The sequence below is a fragment of the Mastigoproctus giganteus genome, chromosome 1 (assembly GCF_048544385.1).
Source record: "Mastigoproctus giganteus isolate SK-2022 chromosome 1, ASM4854438v1, whole genome shotgun sequence".
In the NCBI taxonomy this organism is placed as follows: domain Eukaryota; kingdom Metazoa; phylum Arthropoda; class Arachnida; order Uropygi; family Thelyphonidae; genus Mastigoproctus; species Mastigoproctus giganteus.
Window position 1 is genome coordinate 25823847 of NC_143575.1, and position 25785 is coordinate 25849631.

General features: G+C 37.9%; 1 protein-coding gene across 1 annotated transcript in view; it reads left to right on the plus strand.

Annotated features, from left to right (window-relative positions):
• Cdc42 (Cell division cycle 42) overlaps positions 1–3134 on the plus strand; it is a 109385-nt gene extending 106251 nt beyond the window's left edge. The window contains exon 5 of the mRNA XM_090372011.1: positions 1671–3134. Coding sequence (XP_090228137.1) covers positions 1671–1760 — 90 coding nt within the window. The 3' untranslated portion in view covers positions 1761–3134. The remainder of the gene's footprint in view (positions 1–1670) is intronic.
• Positions 3135–25785: the final 22651 nt, after the last annotated feature.

Sequence of the window (25785 nt, forward strand, 5' to 3'; positions counted from 1 at the left end):
TAGGTTTTGTCCATCTGAAGACACGTGAATACTTACTTTTTCCAATTATGTAAAGGTTTTTTATTTTATTGTGTCTGTCATATTGCACGTAAGAAGTACAAGCACTTTTTTTTTTTCTGCTTTTTTTTCCAGATGTCGAATGTTTATTTCTGAATAATCAAGTATGCTTATTGTTCACAATGTGCAGATAAAGCCTGTAATCTAGCACTGGCAGTCTGGTGTATGCAAGAACCATAGAGAGGAAAAGTCATTCTCACTTGCCTCCGCATAGGACACAGTCATCTTACACATTTGTTCCTGCTGGGGGCAGGACTGACTCCCCTGTGTGTGTGTGTGAGAAATTGGAAATTTCATTCAACATTTTATCTGAGTGTCAATATTATAGGCATGAATGTGTTCCTTTAAATCTTTTTACTTTTATTTAAAAATGTCTAACAATGAAATCTTTTAACTGTTCTGTTTTGCCTGACCTGGTTTCAGTACAGTATAGTCTTACTTCCTAATGCATCAATAAAACTCAAACAAAGCATGTGATTATCAAAGGACTATGTAATGTCATGGTTGCATCTCTTGAATTTTCTCCATGAGTAACAGCCTGCATCTGACTTCTTCTAGAAGACCTGTAAGATGCCATTAGCTTTCTATTTCTTCACTTTATAATTTGTTTGAACGTCTTGTTTTTTACATTTGTATCGGTGGATGTGTATTTTTGGTAACCCAGTTCAGTGGCACTCCTTGTTTATTTGTATGTCCTTGATGCATTTTTGAAGACCTGCATATCTTGAATATACCTTCAAAGTGATGTTATATGTGTAAAATTGTATGTATTATTTTATTTACATAAAATATGCATGCAGTGAAGTTCTCTAGTGTGAATTGAGAAAACACTCATAATTGATTTTTTTTATAGCCAAACTACAGATAAAAAAGAAAATATCTTGTATACTCATGTGTAATCTCCATATGATATCTTGCATACCCAAGTGTTACTCAATGAGATTGCACCACAGTTGTACACATACCCCTTAAGATTTTCTCTCTCAAAAATGAAAAGTATCGTTGACTGTTTAGCAGCTGCTGTGCATTTTCCAAATGCACAGCTTATTCCATAACAAATATATTCACAATGGAAACTAAATGTTGGATACTGTTTGATAAAAGTGGAAACAAAGGGCAAGTTGAGTTATGCTTTCCAATGCTCAAATAATGAAAACATGATGGCACATGCCAGTTATCAACAACATTTAAAATTACTGATGTTGCTCTTATTTCTGTCATTTAGAAGTTTCATATTTATCAATATTTTGGTCGGATTCATAATAATGGACTACACTGCAGTATTTTTATTTATTATATGTAAGATTATATTATATAAAAATATTTAATTCTACTACATATCCACTAATCAAAGAACATAGCATGAATATAAACAAAAATATCACTTATGTGAGCTTACTATTAAAGTTTTATTTCTGTCAAAGAATTCAATCTCTCCTTTGATAAATATCACAGTAGAATTTTACTGGCCTTAGTAAAAAAAAATCATTGTATCTGAAAAAATACTGCATTCATGTTATTTTGCTTTGCTCTTTTTATTTGTTGGCTGTTTTTTGTTGAAAGAAGGTAAAATGCATAATTGTGAATTTTTTTTTTTTTTTTTCCTTTCATAGAAAGGGCTGAAAAACGTTTTTGATGAGGCAATATTAGCTGCCTTAGAGCCTCCAGAACCAAAGCCTAGAAGAAAGTGTGTACTTCTATAGACCCAGTAAAAATTTTTGGGCCAGGTTAAGTCAGGTGTCTATCAGCCTTGTCACGGCTTACTTTCTCTTCAGCAGTCAAATGGACTTCTTTCTTTATTTCTTTTTTTTTTTTTTTTTTTTTTCTTTTACTTTTTTTTATCAAGAAGTAGAGATACCTGCATACATTTTGCTGCATGCCGTGTATTTCTGAAAACTCTGAACTTTCTAATGTAAAATGTGAATATTTCACATGGATCAGGGCTAAGCAATGGACCAAGATGAAGTGCCAGAACCTCAGGTTTTGCAAGATGTTTGAAGTTAACCTATTACTGAACACTTTGTAATAACAGTGTACTACCCCATGTATGAGAATAAATGGTATTATTCATGTAACCAAGTTTCTAGAGCACTTGGAGAGCTTAGCGGGGGAAAAATACTATCATTTTGACAGCGACTTTGTCAGAATGTTTAGAAGTTATATGCCCATCATTATTTAGCTTCATCTGTTATGTGTTTTCATATGTGCAGCAACTTACATTTGGGAGGATGGTTCTAATTTGGGCATATTATCATTTCTTTCTGAAATGAGATTTAATATTTATACTCTGACAAAGAAATAAGATGCCTTAATGATTATTTCAGTTTTGAATTTTGTACCTGCCGTGACATTGTTTTTCAAATTATTATGTCAAAAAAATTTTTTGCAATATTGCTATATAAGATTATTAATAGTTTGAAATTTTGTTCTGTAAATTAAATAATGCTCTGAATATGCTTTATAATTTCATAGTTTTAAATATTAAGTGGTTTTGTGATTTGTGTATACCTTTGTGGAGATTTTGGCTTTTTTTAGTTTACTACACTTGTTGCATCTTATAATTAAAATAATTTTGCATAGTTTGCTGAAGGCTAGTAAGTCACACTGCTGACATATCCTGGGAACTAAACTAAACTAAAACTTGTTTGGTGTCCATTTTTTGCATATATGCTTGTCAATATATATGCTTGTTTGCAAAGACTGGAGCCTCACATTGTTTAAATTTTATTTGGGTTTGTGAAATATATTGAAAGTTCTGCAGTGGACTTGTTGCCTTTATCACTTTTCCTGGTTGTAGTAATTTATGTAGTTCTGAGTTTTGTACTTGACTATACATAATGGAACTTTTGTTGCTGCAGTTCCCTTGTTTAAATAAAGAAATCAAAGCACTGTGCAGCACAAAGCAAAGGTCTTCCTATGGGTATTACTACTAATAGAACAAAATAAGCTTAAAGTTTGTTCTTTTTATTATGTAGTAAAATTGTACAAGCTCTAGTTTCAAGAAAAGCCTTGTGCCACATACTGTTAATATCAGCTGTAATTCAAATTTTTAATAAAAAAAAATTTTAAAACAGTAATTGCTAAGCGAACTTTTTCCAAACAACTTAGCTTTTCTGTTAATGTTGCTGTTATTCTGATATTGTCTGGATTTGCTTGGAGCTGCTTGCTCATTTGATTTAGCTCTTTATTTGGTGTAACAGTCTATTATGGTTTTTGTTGGAGTAATTTCCTATCATTATTTTAGTCCTCCCTCCACTTTCCATAATAGATGCCAATGCTTCATTCAGAAATAAACAGACTGAAATGCACAATGTAACTAATGATATAACAATCTGTGCAGCCATATTGCAAATGAAACAATTTTCACATAAACTAAAATAAAAAGTGCATAATGCTTGTTAATGGAGCTTTTAACACATACCCAGGATGTTTCTAAATTACACTAACAAAAAGAATAATTCCACATGTCAAAACAAGTAAAAAAAAAAAAATGTATACAGGGTGTTTCAGTTAAACGTTTCAGAACTTCTAAGAGGGGTAGGGTACATCCTGACAACTCGAAATCATATAGCAATGTGGGGTCGGAAATGCTTTCCTGAAGCGGTGTTGTACACAGAAGCACCATAAAGAAAAGAGACCGTAAGTGAGAAATCGTTTTAATAATACATGAAAAGAAGCAAAAGGTACATGGATTAAAGTAAGTGTTCGAAGTTTCTTCCACGGGCTACAATGCATGCCTCACATCTCCGACGCATGGACATCCGAACATTCTGGAATACTCCAGGCGAATTTCGAATTTCTTCGGCAGCTACTGCGATTCTTGCAACCAGCTCCTCAGCATTGTCAACAGGGGTGTCATAAACTAGCGATTTCATATGACCCCAGAAATAAAAATCAAGACATGATAGGTCGGGTGACCGAGCAGGCCAACGCACGGGACCACCACGTCCGATCCACTGTTGACCAAATGTGACATCCAGGTAGTTACGAACATCTCCGCTATAATGGGCAGGGGCTCCATCGTGTTGGAACCACATTGTCTGTTGCGTCGATGCAGAAATCTGTTCATCTCTCAAAAGTTGTGGCAATACTTGCTGCAGAAAGATCAAGTAGATAGGTCCGGTTAGACGACACGGCAACAGGTAAGGTCCGATGAGGTGATCTCCCATAATACCGGCCCATACATTGACCGAAAATCGAATCTGTGCTGCACGACGTCGTATTGCATGCGGGTTCTCGACCGCCCAGATATGGTCGTTATGCGTGTTGAAAATTGCTTCCCTTGTGAAGGATGCCTCATCGGAAAACAACACTTCAGCAGGAAAAGGGGGATTTGTAGCACATTTTCCAAGGTACCACTGTGCGAAAGCAATACGAGGTGCATAATCCTCCGGTTGCTGTGTCTGGACACGCTGCACGTGAAACGGATGCATGTCTTGTTCTCGGAGAATCCTCCATACGCTGCAATGGGAAACCCCGACTGCGTTTGCTAGACTTCGTGTACTCGTTCTTGGATTCCCCTGTACATGCTGCAGCACATTCTGTTCGACGGCTGGAGTCCGTGCTGTTCTTACCCTGTCCCTGTCAGCTCTTTCAAATGAACCTCTCTCAGCTAACCTCTGGTGCAGTCTTGCAAAGAAATTATGACTGGGAATACGCCTCGTCGGATATCGTTCCGCGTACAAACGCTGTGCGGCTGGCCCACTACAATTTGCAGCCCCGTACGCCAAATGCATATCGGCTAACTCTGCGTTCGTGTAATCATCCACCCTACTAACTTGGCGTTCTTGTTCAAGAAATTCGAAATTCGCCTGGAGTATTCCAGAATGTTCGGATGTCCATGCGTCGGAGATGTGAGGCGTGCATTGTAGCCCGTGGAAGAAACTTCGAACACTTACTTTAATCCATGTACCTTTTGCTTCTTTTCATGTATTATTAAAACGATTTCTCACTTACGGTCTCTTTTCTTTTTATGGTGCTTCTGTGTACAACACCGCTTCAGGAAAGCATTTCCGACCCCACATTGCTATATGATTTCGAGTTGTCAGGATGTACCCTACCCCTCTTAGAAGTTCTGAAACACCCTGTATACTTGTGTGATTCTGAATAGTTGTAGAACTCATTGAATTTCAAAAAATAGTTATGAAGTTAAAAATAATAATAATAAATAAGTGCACAGGTGCCTAGAAAATGTTTATTCGTAATAGTCGTGTATATCAACACATTACAAATATGAAGAAAATACACTTATTGGTTATAAAAGCAATTTTTATTAAACTAGGCAGCTTTATATTTTGGATTCTCAATAGTGGATGTAGCCAACTATATTTAATTTACAAAATTGTTCTTTTTTTTTTTTTATAATTAGTAAAAATTATAATTATCCATGTCAACTGTTGATAATCCTCAGAAGGATCACTGCTATAATAATATGTTGCCTTTTATTTTCCTTCATTTGACAATTTTCAAATTTATAGAAATGAAAAGCCAGTACAGATTTATGACAATTGGGTATGGGATCTTGCTTTTCTGTTAATGTTCTTGCCCATTTTAGCATTAGTAGTGGCATGTCATGCAAGAGAGCAAGCTTATACAAAGGGTACTAGGAAAGTTTTGCAATATGACGCAACAATGAATCACAGGAAGCTGCTTGTTGCTGCATGTTGAGACATGTTCATACGTGCATAGTAGACGCCGCGCCAAGTCGATGGGCTCAGTTATTCATTAGTAGTGAGAGTGTAAAGTGCTTGCGATGGCATCGTGGTCACGAAATGAGATAAGGACAGTTTTGCGGTATAATTTCATGCGTGGTTTAACCATAGACCAGTGCTTAGAAGAAATGACTCTTGCACTAGATGATGATTGTCCACATCGTACAACGATATTCAGGTGGTATAGAGAATTCCAAAGGGGAAATTTCACTCTGGAGGATTCTGAGAGGCCGGGAAGGCCACGAACGTCAGTTACGGAGGAAAACGTTACTGCTGTGAGGAAAATGCTTGACGAAAACAGGCGAGTGACCTACCAACAGATAGAGGATACTTTGGGCCTAAATGCACCAGCAATTCGTTCGATTCGGCAAGATCATTTGCACGTGAAGAAACTTTGTTCTCTCTGGGTGCTGCATCAACTGACTGAAGAGCAGATGACACGACGTGTGACTTGGTGCCGGGAGATGTTAAAAAAGTTTGATAAGGGACAATCTCGGTATGTGAACAATGTCGTGACAGGTGACGAGACTTGGCTGTACTATTACGATCTGCCGACCAAGGCTCAAAACAAAGTTTGGGTCTTTGATGATGACGACACACCCGTAATTGTCAGAAAATCCCGATCTGTAAAGAAGAAAATGATAGCTGTATTTTTCAGATCGAGTGGAATTGTGGAACGTGTCGTTTTGGACACGCAGAAGACAGTCACAGCTAAGTGCGATACTGAACAATGCCTGCCTAAAGTCATTGGATCTATGAAGAACCTGCGGCCAAAGTCAAGAATGGACACCTGGTACCTCCATCACGATAATGCTCCAGCTCACCGTGCCAAAGCCTGCACCGAATATTTGACCACGACAGGACTGAAACTTCTCGAGCACCCCCCTACAGTCCAGACCTTGCTCCCTGCGACTTTGCACTGTTCCCGCATGTGAAAATGAAGCTAAAAGGGAGGCGGTTTTCCAGTGATGAGGACCTTTTACGGGCTTGGGACAACGAGTGTGCTTTACTCCCTAGTGAAACTTGGCAGAACTGGTTTAAAGATTGGTTTCGGAGGATGGAGAGGTGTATTGAATGTAGAGGAAATTACTTTGAAAAAATTAAATAAACAAAGCTGTATTGCAAAACTTTCCTAGTACCCTTTGTACAGTATCAGCAAAAAAAAAAAAAAAAAAAAATCCCATTTCACCTACCATTCCCCCCAATAATTTGTCTAATTAATCCTTGAATTTATTTAAGCTATCAACTTCCACAACAACAGAATGAAGTTTGTTCCAGCAATCAACCACCTGCTGGCTAAAGGCAAATCAAAGCCTCCTTAAACACCTCAATCAGATCACTTCATAGGTGCCTAGTCTCCAGATGCTGTAATTTGCAGAACAAGCCTTTTTTGGTAAGATCAGCCCCTTTGTTGTTCTTACCAATCTCTTTGCCCTTCTCTGTAATTGTTCCAGCAGCTCTACATCCTTCTAAAATGAGGCCTCCAGACATGTATGCAGTACTCAGTGTGACCTGACCATTGCCTTGTAAATTTAGGTAATCCTCCTTATCCCTGCTGGCAAAATTCCTGTATATAATTGAAAAAACCCCATGAGCTGTGTCCTGACAGCCTGTCTGCACTGCTCAGAAAACTATACATCTGACTACACAATTACTCCGAGCTCTTTTTCATTTTTTGCTATTCTGAGTGAAATTGTAGTACCACACAGTTCATAAGTTACTCTGGGATTACTTCTACCCATGTGCAGTACTTTGCATATGTCAGTGTTAAACCTCAATTGCCACTTCTCAGCCCATCTGCTCAACTTTTCCCAGATCCTGTTGCAGTAGAATGCAGTTATTCTTGTAATTAACCACCCTGCTAACCCTTTGTATCATCTGTAAACTTTGACATTAATCTTGTTGTGCTTTCATCAATATCATTCATGAATATAGATTAATAAATTAAAATGACAGGATTTCTATAGCTAATGGAGTTTAATAGAATGAGACTCCTTTTGTAACACTTAGGTGTTAGCTGTTTGTGGGAATGTAATTTACAAAGTCGAACATAAATTATGACTCATACTTAGTCACATCAAATATGGGCAGCGTAAAGAAAACTCAGTTTGTTTTAATCTTTGAATTTAATTTTGTAGTTGAAGTCAATACATTTTTGTTGAATATGCTTTGTTATTAAAGTTTAATTTTTTGCTGTACTTAAATTAATGGTTTTAATTTGTAATGTTTATAAGGTTTTCATTTTAACAGTGATACTGAGGGCTTTGACTTGTGGAAACTAATTTTGTTTTTGTGGTCAAGTACAAATGAGAAAAACGTGTTGAAATGATCTTTTCAAAATGTATATTGAATGAACCTTTAAATTTCCAATGCAGTTTGAAAAATTAAGCATTCAGCTAACATATTCAATGCTTCCTGAATAGAAATATGTGGCTTTGGATTTTAACCCACTTGGAGGGGAAACTATCGAATTTTTCCTACAGTTTGACAAAAATTTGCTATTTTTGTCAGTCTTCATTGGAGGCTGAATGGTGAGAAGATCAAAACAATTTCTGTCATTTATAACCCAGATTGACTGAAACCCAAGTCAAAAAGATTGTTGGAAAAGCCAGCAGTTAAAATGTGATAGTTCTTGGCAGGGGTGTTTTTTTTTTTTTTTTTTTCCTCCTTATGATTGTATGGGAAATTTTCATGTGGCATTTCAAACAGACTGCATTCAAAATGATTTGATACAGTAATTCAGTTTTTAACTGCTGCAAGCCAAGGATCAATGAAATTTAACAATGTTCCTGCAGGAAAAATCTTGTTTCCTTCAACCACTACTCCCCCCCCCATTTATACTTTAAAGAATGTATGTTAATTTTTATGGTATGCCAAAACTTAGAATCATCAGTCCCTCGGCATCAAATGGAAGTTGCCAAGACAGGTGCAGAATTATACTGTATAATAAATCACATCCACACATTGCCAGCTGGGTTCAGGCTTGACTTTAATGATTGCCAAAACCATATCTACAAAGGGTACTAGGAAAGTTTTGCAATACAGCTTTGTTTATTTAATTTTTTCAAAGTAATTTCCTCTACATTCAATACATCTCTCCATCCTCCGAAACCAATCTTTAAACCAGTTCTGCCAAGTTTCACTAGGGAGTAAAGCACACTCGTTGTCCCAAGCCCGTAGAAGGTCCTCATCACTGGAAAACCGCCTCCCTTTTAGCTTCATTTTCACATGCGGGAACAGTGCAAAGTCGCAGGGAGCAAGGTCTGGCCTGTGGGGAGGGTGCTCGAGAAGTTTCAGTCCTGTCGTGGTCAAATATTCGGTGCAGGCTTTGGTGCGGTGAGCTGGAGGATTATCGTGATGGAGGTACCAGGTGTCCATTCTTGACTTTGGCCGCAGGTTCTTCATAGATCCAATGACTTTAGGCAGGCATTGTTCAGTATCGCACTTAGCTGTGACTGTCTTCTGCGTGTCCAAAACGACACGTTCCACAATTCCACTCGATTTGAAAAATACAGCTATCATTTTCTTCTTTACAGATTGGGATTTTCTGACAATTACGGGTGTGTCGTCATCATCAAAGACCCAAACTTTGTTTTGAGCCTTGGTCGGCAGATCGTAATAGTACAGCCAAGTCTCGTCACCTGTCACGACGTTGTTCACATACCGAGATTGTCCCTTATCAAACTTTTTTAACATCTCCCGGCACCAAGTCACACGTCGTGTCATTTGCTCTTCAGTCAGTTGATGCGGCACCCAGAGAGAACAAAGTTTCTTCACGTGCAAATGATCTTGCAGAATCGAACGAATTGGTGGTGCATTTAGGCCCAAAGTATCCTCTATCTGTTATTAGGTCACTCGCCTGTTTTCGTCAAGCATTTTCCTCACAGCAGTAACGTTTTCCTCTGTAACTGACGTTCGTGGCCTTCCCGGCCTCTCAGAATCCTCCAGAGTGAAATTTCCCCTTTGGAATTCTCTATACCACCTGAATATCGTTGTATGATGTGGACAATCATCATCTAGTGCAAGAGTCATTTCTTCTAAGCACTGGTCTATGGTTAAACCATGCACGAAATTATACCGCAAAACTGTCCTTATCTCATTTCGTGACCACGATGCCATCGCAAGCACTTTACACTCTCACTACTAATGAATAACTGAGCCCATCGACTTGGCGCGGCGGCTACTATGCACGTATGAACATGTCTCAACAAGCAGCTTCCTGTGATTCATTGTTGCGTCATATTGCAAAACTTTCCTAGTACCCTTTGTATATAGTGGAAATAGTGCACAGTTGAGGGAAAAAAAGTGCAAATTCGAGATCTGATGATACCCCTGCAACAGACAGCTTTTTAACTTACTAAAAGTGAACATGCCAAAGCATATATTCAACATCAGAACCAAAATAAAATTGGATCTGGTTCATATTCTGGTTCAATATTCTTTTAACCTGTCAACTATATCCAAGGCAGGTCAAACAAAATCCAGAACAATGAAGGAGAAGTTGCAAATTAAAATGTGATTGCAAATACTCAGAGCTACAATGAATGTGTCATTGTACTTCCTTGGAATTCCTCATCCCCCAACAGCAAGGAATTGGGGGGGGGGAGTAGGTTATGAATCTGTCTTTAGAAATTTGAACCATTCAATTGGCTCACTCCGGAGTTTTAGAAGGAATAAACTCCAGTACAGAATGGTGATGCTAGTCATTTTCACAAAAATTTTACTGAATGGAGGGGATTGTTTCCTTCTTGGTGATGTATGCTTCTTGACCACTTTATTAGGACCATGGTGGCTTTGGACATATGTGACAGTTTGCAAAAGTATCTAAACCGGATGTGCAGATCACTAAAGCTGTGTGCCAAATCAGGTTGCCAGAATAGATGGGATCTTCCAGAATTTCAAAGAAGTGTGTTTTCTAATGCTATAGTAGAGATCAGCTGACTTGTTGAGTGTTCAAAGACCTGTTATTCATGGTCTTTAATGAAGTGAAAATGCCTAGAAAAACATCGACGAACAGATGCAATTGCAACCAAAAATACTGTACTATTAAAGACATGCAGATCATTCTAGACTCGGTTTAATGTACATTAGATTTTTTTAATTATTACATTTTAAATGTAAAGCATTAAATTGCTTCACATTTCAAATGTAAATATAATGACAAAATATTTAAATAAATAAATCTTTATTTGTCGTACCAAATTTAAATATAGGTTTACATTGGTAAGTGACAAATTCCCTTCACGGCAGAAAATGCCAGGGGATTACCATAAAATGTGAATAAAAGAATGTCTAAAATATACAAGAAAGGGCAACAAATATACAATAAATATACACGAAAAGATGACATATAAATTGCATTACTCTTCACTACATTTCTGTCTAGAGTCCTGGCAATTGTAATACAAAAGTTCATCTTGACATCGCATCCACTGATCAACTTGTGAGAGATATACATTGTTCAATTGCACACGCACAGTTCTTGACAGAAATTCACACAACTGCTAGGCAACAGTAGCCTCAGCGAACCACACTGCGGTTTGTTTTCTATATTTTAGATCTTCTGTGAGCCTTAGTAGGTCAATTCCTATACGTGTTAGGCACTGAATTGATTCTAACGCACTAGCGGGTATAAACCTGTCGGCCATCTTCAGTCTGTTGGTCTTCATTCTCAAGGATTTTGTACCTCATAATGCAGATGGCGGGATGTGCCACTCACAAAAGCTGCCAGAAGCATGGTGATGATATCGTGCCAGTCATCATTTTGATTGCGGTTATTAATCGTTTCCAGGCAATGATGTCTGGTAAACGCTGCAGTTTAAGCTGTTCAGAGAGCTGCGTGGTCCTTAACTGTTGAGGGAGATGGTGCTTATGGTTTGCCCACTTCAGCAGCCAGAATTCACTCGCATATATTCTCCTAATGTCGGTAGGGGTGGCTGACGCCCACAATTCTGCGCCATACAAAATGGCCGAATACACTGTGGTTCTTAAATATCGTGCGGTTATAATAAATTATCTGTTTATACTCCGGCACGACAACCAAGTCAGTAGAGTTTACAATAAATCGTCAATACAAATATTTATCGTATTTAGTAGTCACGAGCTTGAACCCCGGTCCACTCAAGGAACGCGTGCTACGCACCCTCGCTCCTGACCACTGGGCTACGTCAGGCCTTATTTATTAAGGTTGGCTGCGAGTGCTGTACAAATGCAGGCTTTCAAGACAGTCGTATTGCCCATTTGTAACATTGGGATAGCACATGTTGCTGTTGCCATGGGTTTGAGAAAAGACATCTGAAAATGTAAAACAACCTGATCAACAAATGCCTACCAAACTGAATTTTACAACTTGAAAGGGAATGTGGGTTTGATTCTCACCAAAGGAAATAATTTGTTTAAATCGTAATAGAGTGAGAACATCACCTGATCACATGGTGTTTGGCCATTCTTCCTATCGGGAAAAACGATACAGAAAAGCAATACAAGATAGCACTGTGATAACCTGCTTTAAAAGCTTGAATTTAGGGAATCGTGTGTAAAGTGTTTTTCAATACCATTATTACTATAGTTCAATGCTTCTCAAACTTTTTTGGATAACTGAAATGAATATTTGTCTGTTTGCCTCCAAAAACGTAAATGCAGCCCTGCATGTATGTGTGTAAATTATAATGTAAATTATAAAGAAAACTATTTACTGCACTTTATTCCTTCATAAAAAATTACAAACTACATAAATAAAGTCAGTTATAGTCACTTAAATTAAGTCATAAAAATTAAAGTTAATTATGTAAGTCATGATATTAATGAAAATAGTTAATTATATTTTAATATTTAATGCGATGGATGAGCTTGGTGGAGATTTATTAGCTTATCAATATTAGGTTTAATATCTGTAAGTAGAAGTCGTAAATCGCCATGTTTAACGTCCAGACAATTTCTTTGTTTTGTCAGCAATTGAGATACAGCACTCAACCTGTTTCGACTAGATATGGAAAGAAATAAGTAATATTTTTTACAATTCCCCAAAATGCAGGATAATGGTAAGGGATTTTTTGTAACTAAAATTCCTGATATGAATTTTGAAATTTTGGCTTCAGTTCAACTTCATTTTGTAACTCAATCAATTCTTCTACAAAACGTTCACCATCGTCATTATTTAAAAAAAGATTTATAACCCAATCTGGAATTTTTAAATTAAGGAGATCTTCGAACCTTGCCTGCATATCTCTGTGCAACATTTCTAGATGAATACAAAAAGTTAGTAGAGTTTCATCAGCTATTTTTTCTTTTTTCTCTATTTCCAACATTTGGAAATTGATACAATTCACGTCGTCCTACGTTGCGCATAAAAAGCTTTAATTTTGAAATAAATGCTGAAATTTCAGGTTTCACCTTAATAAGAGTTCCATCTTGTCCTTGTAAACGTAAGTTCATTAAGTTGAATCTAGTAAATAAATCTGCAAGATAAGCAATATCAGTTTTCATTTTCTTGAGGTCATTACTAAGGTCGTTCCTATCTTCAAAAAACTCGACAACAGTATCAAAGAGTTCATAAAATCTGTTGAGACAGTTGCCTTTTGACAGCTACCGGAGTGAAGTAGCAATCGTTCAAAATCTGTTTTGATCACAAAGCTTTCGAAATATACGATCATTCAAAGAATGCTTTAATTTTGTTTATAGCAGTGATAACAGTTTGCAGAGAATTGTGCAGTTGATCAAGTTTTTTTTTGCAACTAAATGCTGACAATGACAATGAATAGTAATAATATTTGACACAGCATTTTTTAAATAAGCTATAAAACCCTAGTAATGGCCAATCATTGATGGTTCTCCTGTTGCCCCCTTTCATGCCTAACGCTCCCATGGATAATTCAAACTCCCCCCAGGGGGCGATATCACCCACTTTGAGAAGCACTGGTCTAGTTGAAAGGTAGATTAATGGAGGATATACAGTTATTTGATTTCCGGATGCCAAGGTGGCAAAAGATCTGATCTATTGTTGAAGTTAACATGCCCACTATACAAAATGTTCATAACATTAGCAGGCCTCACACAAGCAGTCTTATCAATTGATATTAGTAAGACCAAATGGTGTGCACATGAGTGATCTTAATGAAATCCGATCTTTTGTTATTCTCTGGGATTTTATATTTATTATCACTGAATCCTGCACATTGTGGGGGGATTCGGTGATAATTTTACTCAACCCCTTCAGCACCAATCAGATTTGCTAGCAAAATTACAAATTTTGACCTATGCTCTTTAACAACCCATCCAAACCAAATATGGTCTGACTTCATGCGCACCTTGCAGTGATAGATCTGGTTTGTTTGTAATTTGGTTTTTAGGAGCATTAGCAACTAAGACCATATTGCTCCAGGATATGCGATGGTCATTCCCTGACCTTTCCGTATTTGGTGGTGACTGGCTCGAACCCCGGTCTAATCAAGGAGTGTGTGCTACACATTGCTGCTGCCCCTTCCCACCTGGCTATTAAGGCGCCGATAGATCTGGTGCTATGGGAGTTTCATCACTGATCAGCTATAACCTTAGATGCTGAATGTCAAAACCTACAATACACACCTTGTAAGCTATTCATATCTACACCTGTTTGCTGCCATCGTTAATCTGGTTGTCCCTATTTGAACCTTCTGGAAGGTTATATTTTTTAGATGGTCTCCAGACCTGATCCCAAATGCTGGTCTCACAACCTTTCATGCCACCTGCAGTGGTAGATCTGGTGGTATGAGAGTTTCACCACTGTTCAGACCTATGCTGTGTCAAACCTCAAAATTATTCCCTAAGTCCAGCTCTTAAGTGACCCTGTCAAAATAGCTAACCAGATTAGTAACATGAGTCCCTTTACAAATCCATGCTGAGCATCTTTCAGAATTCTCTTTTAATCTAAACTTCAGAATTCTCTTTTAATCTAAATGATCCTGAATTCCACCCTTGACCATTGTCTCCATGATTTTCTCTACCAAAGTTAGACTGACCAGCCAGTAATTTCCCACTTCACTCTTAAAACCGCCGTTATGTATTGGTGATGCTGTACATTGACACTTTTCCAATCCAACGGCATTACTGGAGTCCAGTGATGCCCTCATAATTTGGTTCAATGCACTCACTTGCTGTCTCTCTCTCTTAAGATTATAAGGTATATGCCATTAACCCCAGGAGCCTTACTGGCCTCTAGGCTCGGAAGTATTTTCATTAAATAAACATGAAATTTCAACATCAATTACATTTTTTTCAACTTGAAATGTACAAATCAAAATACCTAAAAGAAATGCGAAGGACGTTTCACATAAAACCATCCACTGTGCTTGGTTGGGACAAGTGCCACTTTAATGTGAAACATCTTTATCTCAACCGAGTAATTCAATTGCCCATTTGAGTAGCCATTCAAATGGCTACAATAAAATGGGCAATTACGATATTGGCAGGGGTGTGCAATCCCGAGGGAACTAGGGATGCATTGCACCCGGGTGCCAACATTCGAGTGGTGCCTGAAAATCTGAAACCTACATGAAAATTTTAAAGGGGTGCCAGATTTCATTTGGCACCTGGGCACTGCACCCTAGGAACACCCTAGCTATTGGCTTGGATATTGCTAACCACTTCGAAGCAAAGGATGTTTCACATAAAACCATCTATTGTGCATGCTTGGCACACTTGCCATTTTTATTTATTTATATATTTTTTTAGATGGTCTCTGGACCTGTAATTCCAAGTGCTGGTCTCCCATCCCTTCATGTCCACTTGCAGTGGTAGATCTGGTGTTATTTTTTTTGAAAATGCGAGCCCATTGTTGAAACATCATTTATTTTACAAATAAATGAAATCCTGAATGCAACTGTTCAGTATCCAGGGCCGAAACTACGGTGGGGCGAGTGGGACCCCATCCCCAGTATTTTAAAGGCACAATCAATCAGTCATGTATTTTGAAATTGCTTCATTTTTGATTTAATTACAGTCGGACCTCTGTTTACCCAACTTCTTTATAGCGAATTTTTTTGAATTCCTCTTGGTAATTACATTTAAAATGGTTTCCGTTAAACGAAGAAAATTTCCGTGTAACGAACAGATCGCCACTAGCCAACATCCATTTACTGTCCAACTTCAAACCCACAGAACCAACTTTTCATCTTCCTCATTTATTCATTCAACTGCCGTTTTTTGGAACAACCTTCCTTCATACGTATTTCCTGAAAATTACAATCTACAGAAGTTCAAGTCCAATGTCAACAAAAAACCTCAAACCCAAGCACGGCACTAAGTACTATAGGTTCTAATACCTCTTGTGTTTGGGGTTCACATAAAAAAAAAAAAAAAAAAAGATTAGGAGAGAAGTTTGTATGCATTGTTCTCACCTCTGGCCTTTAGACAATTTAAGTAATTAGAAACAATTAGTCACATACCGAAAAGTGGCCCTAGTCAATATGTTTTCCATAGCCAGTCAGTGGATTAAGAAGATTCTGACTCGGATAATAGGCCTGGTCAATCTGTGTTGTGGGTCCCCTTTACTCTGACAAACGAGCATATGTTTATCGGAGAAGTGAGTGATCCACGCCTTCCAGTGAATTTCTCCATCTATGTTTACATGGGCACAGTATTCAAAGAACTAGTGAAAGTAGCAACATAGAGATAGGGGGAGGGGGGCAACTAAGATATTATATAAACTTTATGAAGATGAAATTTTGGCAGATTTTGAAACTTCGTCGACGCTCTCACTGTGTAGAAAATGTTCTAAACTTTAATGGCATACAGGCAATAATAAAAAAAAAAAAAAAAACTATGCATATCACCAATCTCCAAAAAAACAGCGCGAATTAAAGACGATTGCTAAAGAACTTGATGTGGAAGTTATAAAGATCGCTCGTGTGTTCGAGCCGATAACCGGTAAAAATGGATTGATTGTACAGTCGAATTTTGTGATTCGGCGAAGGCGAGAGCGTTTTCTTTCTGATTGATTTGTGTCGTCGAAGGGGAGTCTTAGCTGAGGTAGGGTGTTTTCCCCCTATCCAGCTGTTTTAAAATCGGCAAACGAGTTCGTGATTTAAAAACTTCGTCAAGTGGGGAGAAACACTCTAAGCTAGGCGCCCCTGTAAAAATCACAAATTAAAATTTGCAAAAAATCATATAAATTATAATCAAACGTTTACGTATCTTAACAAGAAAATGGGATTTTTTTCCCGAGATTCGTTCGAGCCATGATGTAGCTTGCGGACGGCAATTGCGGGTTGGAGGAATTCTGCTTTGTGCAAAGATTTTGAATCAAAAGTTAAATATTCCGGATTATTAAATCGGCTTTTAATCTGAAATTTCGTAACCATTTAGCACTAATGATCGACATCCTGCAGGAGGCCTCTTACCTTTCAGAAGTTTTACAGATTCACTATGGTAAACGCAGATAAATTAATTATTCGAACTATCAACGCTATTGCTAATTTTAAAAATTCTGAGGCTAAAATTGAGAGTATGTTGAAGTGGAAAGATACCCCCAGGGGCTCACATCTGATGAGTATGGGCTTGGCACACCGAGGGTTCTGAGCTGGATATTACATTCTTCTCTTTCTTGGTGATTCCCTTCTATTTCTGACCCCCCCCCTTCCTCTCTCTCTCACTCAGGGGTAACTCAGATTTTTTTTTTTTTTTGCCTGGTGCAGCAAAAGCCTCAGGCTTCCTTGCACCATATGGCTAATAATAATAATAATTTGAAGGAATCAAAATCGAAAGTAAGAATAGTAAAATTACCTCGTGACAAGTTATTAAACGCATTGTTTTATTCGTAAAGGATAAGTTATTAATGCAACAGAGTGATTTTAAATTAAATAAAGAAAATAATGATACCACTGAAAGAAATTTTAAACATATGCTACCGAAAATCGTGGAATATGATAGAACTTTCGTCTCGGCGGCAAGATGGTGAAAACCGAATAAGAAATTTGTTTTCTGATAAAATATGAAATAAAAATTAATGATTTTAGAGATTTTGTCGAAGACAGTTTATCTTTAAAATCGAGTGAAATTCCCTTTTCAATTAAGAAAGCCAGAAATATATTTGAAACCATTGCGATTAGCTGAAGCTGAGCGAGCTTTCAGCGTAATGAATAATATTGAGTGAATGAATGAATAATGTTGACAATTAAACAAGTTGCAGATTATGATGACCATATATCTAAATGGAAAACCATTGCTTCAGTTTGATCGGGATCGTTACGTCAAATCATTGTAACCGTTGTAATCCTATTGAGCAAAGCAGAAAATCGATAACAAATATATTTTTTTTACCTCGCCTTTTTCCCGTTTTATATATATATGAGGTCAGCGTTTTTACTGTTTTGGCATGAACTTTTTATGGCCCTTCCAGACGCCAACCCTCACCCTTTATCCGGGCTGGGGATATGCCGTGGGTATTCCCTGACCTTCCGCATCCTCCATATTTGGTGGTTATGGGCTCGAACCCCGGTGTAATCAAGAAGAGTGTTCTACACACTGCTGCTCCTGCCCACAGAGGCGTCGACAACAACAAATATTAATAAAGAAGTAAATTGCATATGGCAAATTTTAGAATAAAATTTTCTTGAATATTTGTGTAATTTTTTTTTTCATGTAATCTGCGATTTTTGTGTACTTTTTCTAGAACGTTTGTTTTTTATGTAATATTTGTTTTTATACTCTAGAATGTTTTGTGATATGGGAAATATTTCATGTTATTTTTTATTCACAATATTAAAATTTTAACATGAAAAAAATGTATCCATTATATTTTCCCAATTGTTAAAAAAAGACGAATAAAAAAGTTGCCGTGCTCAGCACACGCGCAACTTTTTTTACGAAGATAAACATCCTTCGCGTTTCTTTTAATATTTTGATTTGTATTTATTGATTACGAAATAAAAGAGCTTTTTTATTCTAAATATTTTATTTATCATTCACAAATTTACATAATTTCTGGAAGACAAGATAGAATGGATTTATGATTACTAAAGTAAGAGATATATTAACCCTAGGGGCTCACATCTGGTGAGTATGGGCTTGGCACGCCCAGGGTCCTCAGCTGGATATCATCATTCTTCTCTTTCTTGGTGATTTCCTTCTACTTCTCTTTCTCTCACACACACAGAGGGTAACTCAGAAAATTTTTTTGGCTGGTGCAGCATAAGCCTCGGGCTTCCTTGCACCATATGGCTAATAATAATAATAATACTTGCGATTGCAATGTATCTAAATATCTCTGAAAAACAGCGTCGATTTAAATACCGATCTTTGTATATGAAGCGACAGCTGTTAGGGTTTCCGTAGCCCAGTGGTCAGAAGCGGGAGTGCAGTAGCATACGCTCCTTGAGTAGACCGGGGCTCAAGCCCCTGACTGCTAAATACGGTCGATCTCCCAACCCGCACTGGACCAGCGTGGCAGATTATGGTCCATTTCCCTCAATGTGAATTGTTGAGGAGGCTTCCATCTTGCAGTGGGTTGATAATGGCTGCAGTTTACCTTTTTTTTTTTTTTTTTTTCTTTTTACGCAGCTGTTAAGGGCACCAAACAATGGAATGTAACGAAAATGAGAGACGAAAAAAATAAATTGTTGACAAATATTTGTATTATCGCAGTCATATGACAAATGCTTGTATTGTTGCAATCATACTTACTGCAGGAAGTATGATTGTGATGTTATACTATTCAAGAATTCTAAAAAGGTAGAACTCCAGATACTATTGTATCCAGTTATCATCGTAAGGGGAGGCATGACGACCAAGTTTTTAAGCTTTTTTTTTTTTAGATAGACCTAGGAACGTTTTACACATTCACTAAAAGTATGGTTAAGGGGATAATAAGGCCCATCTGTATACCCCCTGAATCCGCCCCTGACTTGGGATTATTATTATTATTTTAGGGTTGCCCGTAATTAAATACATTAACCCGTATTTGTGTCTGTAAATTGCGTATGTTCTATGGTTGATTTGCCTGTTTTGCTGGACGAAAAAACCCCAGTTACTGGGGAGAAAAACCTTGCTATCTACGCCTGAGACCAACTAACTCGGCCACGGAGTGAAAAAAGCCCATTAAAGTTCCTCACGTCATCGACGGGATTCGAACCCAGGCCTTTTCCATCCGGTGTGGGGAGGACGGTGACGATACCACTGTGGACCCCTGACTTGGGATATCATACCGGTCATGAAAAATGCGTCACGCGCTCTAATCACACTGCTAGTTGTGCTAGCGTGGGAAGCGCCTCTGGTGGAATCCGCGGATAACGTCACTTCCGTGACCGATCAAATTTACTGGGCAGAAAGTCGGAAAAATTGCGAGCCCATTGTTAAAATATTCACAGCTCACCACTGTTTACATCTATTTGCTGTCGTCGCTAATCTGGTTGTCCCTATGTTGTTCAAAGGTTTCTTTGAACCCTTTCTGGTAATTTTTTAAAAAAAAATGATCTCCTGACTTATTATTCGAAATGCAGCACAGCTATAATGTTTTATATTGGGGTAATGGGGTAATGACGTACTTGTATTTCAGTCTTCTAGCAACAGTCACGTAAATCACGAAAAGGATGTCACGTGTTTTCCTAACCTTATGTTTACACTTGTAAAATTTCTTACCTTTGTAAGAAAACCCTGAAGTGTTTCGTCTTGAACCGCTTTTAACAGCACTTCGAACTGTGCCTGTTCAAAAGCACAGAAAAATATTTTCGTTAATGTCAAACAACGGATTCAGTTTTATCCATGAAAGGAACTGGTACAGGGATGCATAATAATATATTGAAACAAACCGGATTTGTCTGTCAACAAAGGCATGGACGCTACAAATGTCTAAATGTGTCTTATGGTATCTGGTACCAACACGCAGATCCTTTAACTCCTGTAAGGTCCGTGGTTGAGATGCCGCAGATCGGAGTTGCTGTTCCAACACAAACCACAGATGATCGATGTCTGGGGAATTTGAGGCCAGAGCAATACCTGGAGGTCTTCCTCATGTTCCAAAAACCAGTCTCGAACAATCCGGGTGTGTGGCATGGCGCATTATCCTGCTGAAAGACGGCACCGCCAGAGGGCAAGATAGTTGCCACTTCCCCAAGGTTAAACGACGCACACGTACTCGGCCGTCCATAAAGTACAACAAGAAGCGTGATTCATCAGACCAGATGACTTTCTTCCAATCACTAAAGGTCCAGTTTCGATGCTCACGTGCCCATTGTAGGCGCTGTCGCCAGGGGAATCATGTTTAGAATGGGCACTTGGAGCGGCCTGCAGCTACGCAGCCCCATTTTCAGTAGGGTTGTATGTATTGTGTTGTGACACATTACTCTCGTCACCAGCATTCCAATTACCAGCGAGTTGCGCCGCAGTCGCCCTTCTGTTGCCATGTACCATCCAGGAGAGTCTTCGCTCACCTCTAGCATCGATGAGCCGTGGTCGTCCAACAAACACCTCATCTGCGGTTCTTGGATTTTCCCTCCTTGGACCACTTTCAGTAGGTACTAACCACGGCTGACCCTGATCACCCCACCAGCCGTGTTGTTTTGGATATACTCTGACCGAGTAGTCTGGCCATTACAATTTGACCTTTGTCAAACTCGCTTAAATCTCCTACCTTTCCCATCTGAAGAACAAGAGTAACACTGATTAACAGAGCTGAGTATCGGGTGTTTTTATACCCTGTCCCGATCCGCACCGTAGTTTACCTACAGTTTCTTCGATTTGCATAACGACTCGCTGATCATAATGTTTTGACTCATCGGTGTACAACTGAGACGCCACAAGAAGCATCCAAGCCTAAGCTTTAAGTAATAGCTTTTATTCCATTCATTCAAAGAAACATTGAGAATGCCACCAGCATCATTTTACAGACCAAATGTTTCTGTTAGCACCGTTATACGTGGTATAATAGTCTCCATGAAGATAGACAGAAATGTCTGTTTCTTTGTAAAATCATCTTACAGAGACGATGTAATAATGATCATGAAGTTCATTTAAATCAGGTTGAATTCGAATTTCCTTGAATTTTAGGAGAGAAAATAGGACAGAGACATAACTGCACTCGCGTCATGGTCGGACATGTACCTGTACACGATGGGTGACTTCAAGCTCGCACTCAGGATTTTTCTTTGGAGAATTGCTGCATTCAGCTATAGAAAATTAGTCGAGATTTTGGACTCTTGTGGTAGACAAATCCCAGCAGCAGCGCTCTCCCGGGTGTGTCACTCAGTGATTACTACATTAAAGTGCATTCATTAATGCGTTGTTTTATTGTTCTGCAATTTAATATCTTTCCACAAAAGCATCTTTTACCTTACATTTCAAAGAAACTTCACTCATTAGTGGGAGAAGTTTTTTTCACAGAGTGGGAGAAGTTTTTTTTACTGTGTGTGAAAAAAAAACATGAAATTTTAATTCTTAATAAAAGAAAATAAAATGGTGCAGAAGATGCTTAGAACTTAACCCCAGGGGCTCACATCTGGTGAGTATGGGCTTGGCACGCCCAGGGTCCTGAGTTGGATATCATCATCATTCTTTTTCTTGATTTCTCTCTCTCTCTCTCTCTCTCTCTCTCTCTCTCTCTCTCTCTCTCTCTCAAGGTAACTCAGATTTTTTTTTTTTTTTTTTGGCTTGGTGCAGCAAAAGCCTCTACACCATATGGCTAATAGTGATAATGATTATGGTAATAACTTTTGCCCCAGGAACTCTAGAATTTTATCCAGAAAAACATACAATGATCAGAAACTTACTTGTCAAAAATTAGAACCTATTATTTAATATCTAGTAAAGCCATCTTTCCGCCAAATTAAAGCCCATACACACGTTGTGGTACGGATTCTATTAGCTTGCTATTGAGTTCGGCTCCATATCTAATCTTTATTTTATTACCATGCAAGCTGTTGTATTGTGCTCGTTAGAGAACTGCAAAGTGGAACTGTCGTTTCTAAGGTAAAGATTTTCAGTTGGATTCAGAGTTGAAAATTAGGCGACCATGGTAGTTGTTGGTACTCTTGGGAAGTCTGGTATGACCAATTTGATTGGATACTACAATGTGGTCACAAAGGAACTGGATGCAGAAAATAATTTTGATATCATATACTTGGATTTCAGGAAAGCTTTTGATACTGTTGTACATGGAAGACTGCTGTACAAATTGGAGCAGTATGGCATTAAGGACAAGTTGCTGCAATGGATAATGGGATGGTTGAGTGGAATGCGGCAGAGAGTGGCAATAAATGGACACTGCTCTACGTGGACTAATGTTATCAGTCAACGTAAACAATGGTCCCTGCTGGGCCCATTGTTGTTTTGTGTATTTATCAATGATATCGGTGAATATATATCAGGCTTAATGTCCAAGTTTGCGGATGATACAAATTTTGGAAAGGTTGTTAATGACAGTAAAGACAGTATGCTACTGCAACCGGATCTAGAAAAGTTAGGCAGATGGGCTGAGAAGGGGCAAGTGAAGTTTAACATTGCAAATGTAAAGTACTGCATATAGGTAGCAGTAACCCAAGCGAAATGTACGAACTGTGTGGTACTACACTCAAGGAGGTGAATAAAGACCTTGGAATAATTGCTGCACTCTGAGCAGTGCAGACGGACTGCCGGAGCAGGCCATGGAGTTTTGTGAATGATATATAGGAATTTTGCTAGCAGAGACAAGGAGGTGATTATCCCTTTGTATAAGGCAGTGGTGAGGCCACACTTTGAGTACTACGTACAAGTCTGGAGCCTCATTTTAGGAAGTGTGTAGGATTGCCAGCCCACCTGAGACCGACTGACTCAGCCACGTTGTGAAAAAAGCCCATAAAATTCCTCACATCATCGACAGGACTCGAACCAAGTTCTTTTCCACGCAGTATGGGGATGATGGCTATTCTACCAACTGTGCTACCCACGAGGCTCCATCTCTTGGCTCGTATGATAAAATCGTAGTCAGTTGCTATATAAAATGAATGCAAAGGTGTCTTAGACTGCTTCGTTGAAGAATACAATGACAGGTTTAACGATTTTGAGCTAGCCTTTCAGTCATACTTGGCTGATATCTTGAATGCACCTCATGGTTTGGAGATGGAGTTTTTTTTGTTTTTTTTATGAAACCCCTAAACACGAAATGTATCAAAACCTATAGTACTTGGTACCATGCATGGGTTGAAGCCTCCAATACGCAAAGTGGTGGTATTGCACCGGTTAATGAGAGTCATCTACCACCTTGAGCTCTCAGGAGATAATATTCTGAAGTCTCTGTTCAACATTAAGAAGGTGCAAATTGAAAATGAAGAATGCTGTTGAATACCCACGATTGCACCAACATACTCGTTGTGTACTCTCCTGTTTAGGTAAAAGTGTTTCACATTTGGCACAAATCAAGACTTGAGATAACAGATAACGAACACTCATCTCGAGATCCAATTAAAGCTAAACACAGCGATGCTGGGACCACATATACATTTTTTATCTAGCAATAAACAATAAAAAAAAGTCATTAAATTGTATGCCATCCTATTGCAAGGACAGCATGCATTTTTTTCTATGAAACTGGAATTCTTCATCCAGCAAACAGCAAATCGACCAAAGAACACACTCAATTTACAGACATATTATATACGTTGCATTATGGCCTAAGCTGCTTCTAAAACCCTACACTACAACTTCCTAGAAAAATTTGCGGTTTTTTATCCAGCAAAACGGACAACTCAACATGAAAACATTTACAGATATAATTACACGTGGGCAGATGAGTTCGTTTTTCGGGTGGCGCTAATATAATAATTGCATTTTGATAAATGCAATAAAATTGCATTTATTTCACCAGAATATCGCAGGGCACTGTGGTTATTTATCTGTTTTATAATTTAACTTCATTATTGTGTAATGTGCATTCAATGCTTAAATATTGTTGAGGTGAGGTACGTTTTTCATTTTTTATTTATTTATTAATTTGTTTTTTGACTGGTAATACATAGGGGACCAAATGATGACGAAGGTATTTTGTGATTGGTTAGTTACGTTTGGCTCTGAATTCGATATTCCAAAATGAAATACTTGCTCTGATTACATTTATTCTTCAATGAGCAGTATATGTATTAGGATTACAACAGGCTAGTATTTGTACCCAGCTTTTTTTCAGTTCTATTTATATTGTTCTGAAGTTTAATCTTTTGTACTTTGAAATGCTTATTAATTGTATTTATTTTGGTTAAAGTGGAATGCCACTGTGACATTTTTCTAGAACAAAATACAATGGAGTTAACTGAATTTCTGTTTGTGGCCACAGACTCCACCAAAATTTCTGTTATTTTTCATGGCAGTAATCACATGGGTGAGATGCGATCTTCAAGAAGTTTTTTGATTTAGTATTGTAATGAAAAGCAGTATTTCAATACGCAGCACCCTGTGTTTTGAAATGGAGTAATGTAAATGATATTGCCTACCTTCTCATGCCTCATTGTACACAAAGTGAATGATATAAATGGACAAAAGAAGCAAATTTATTTTAATAATCTTATTCCTTGATTTTACTAAACTTAGTGTTCGTTTTGCCTAAAACCAATGTTATTATATGAAGGTACGAATAACGATCCCGAATAATTCCAAATCATCAATTTGCACTCGATATATATTTTTCTGTGAGGCTATATGATACTATTGCTGGGTTAAGGATATCATTTGTATGTACCATGTGACTAGGTCTTCTTGGGTCCGGTGGTTACCATATCATTGCAATACTTTTAAATAAATAACATCACCAAAAGGTTAATCTTCCATTTATTTACAAATTTCAGAACTACTTTGGCATGTTTCTGGACTTAATTGGTTATTCATTAGTTTGTAGTGTCTAATGATTATTTGATGTGATTTAGCATTAGCAAAGGCACATGATGCAAGAAAGCAAGCTTATATAGCATCAGCCAAAAAAAAAAAAAAAAAAAAAAAACCCTTATTTCACCCATCCACTCACTCCAAATGTTTGTCAAGTTCTGCCTTGAATCTATTTAAGCTATCAACTTCTACAATGACAAAT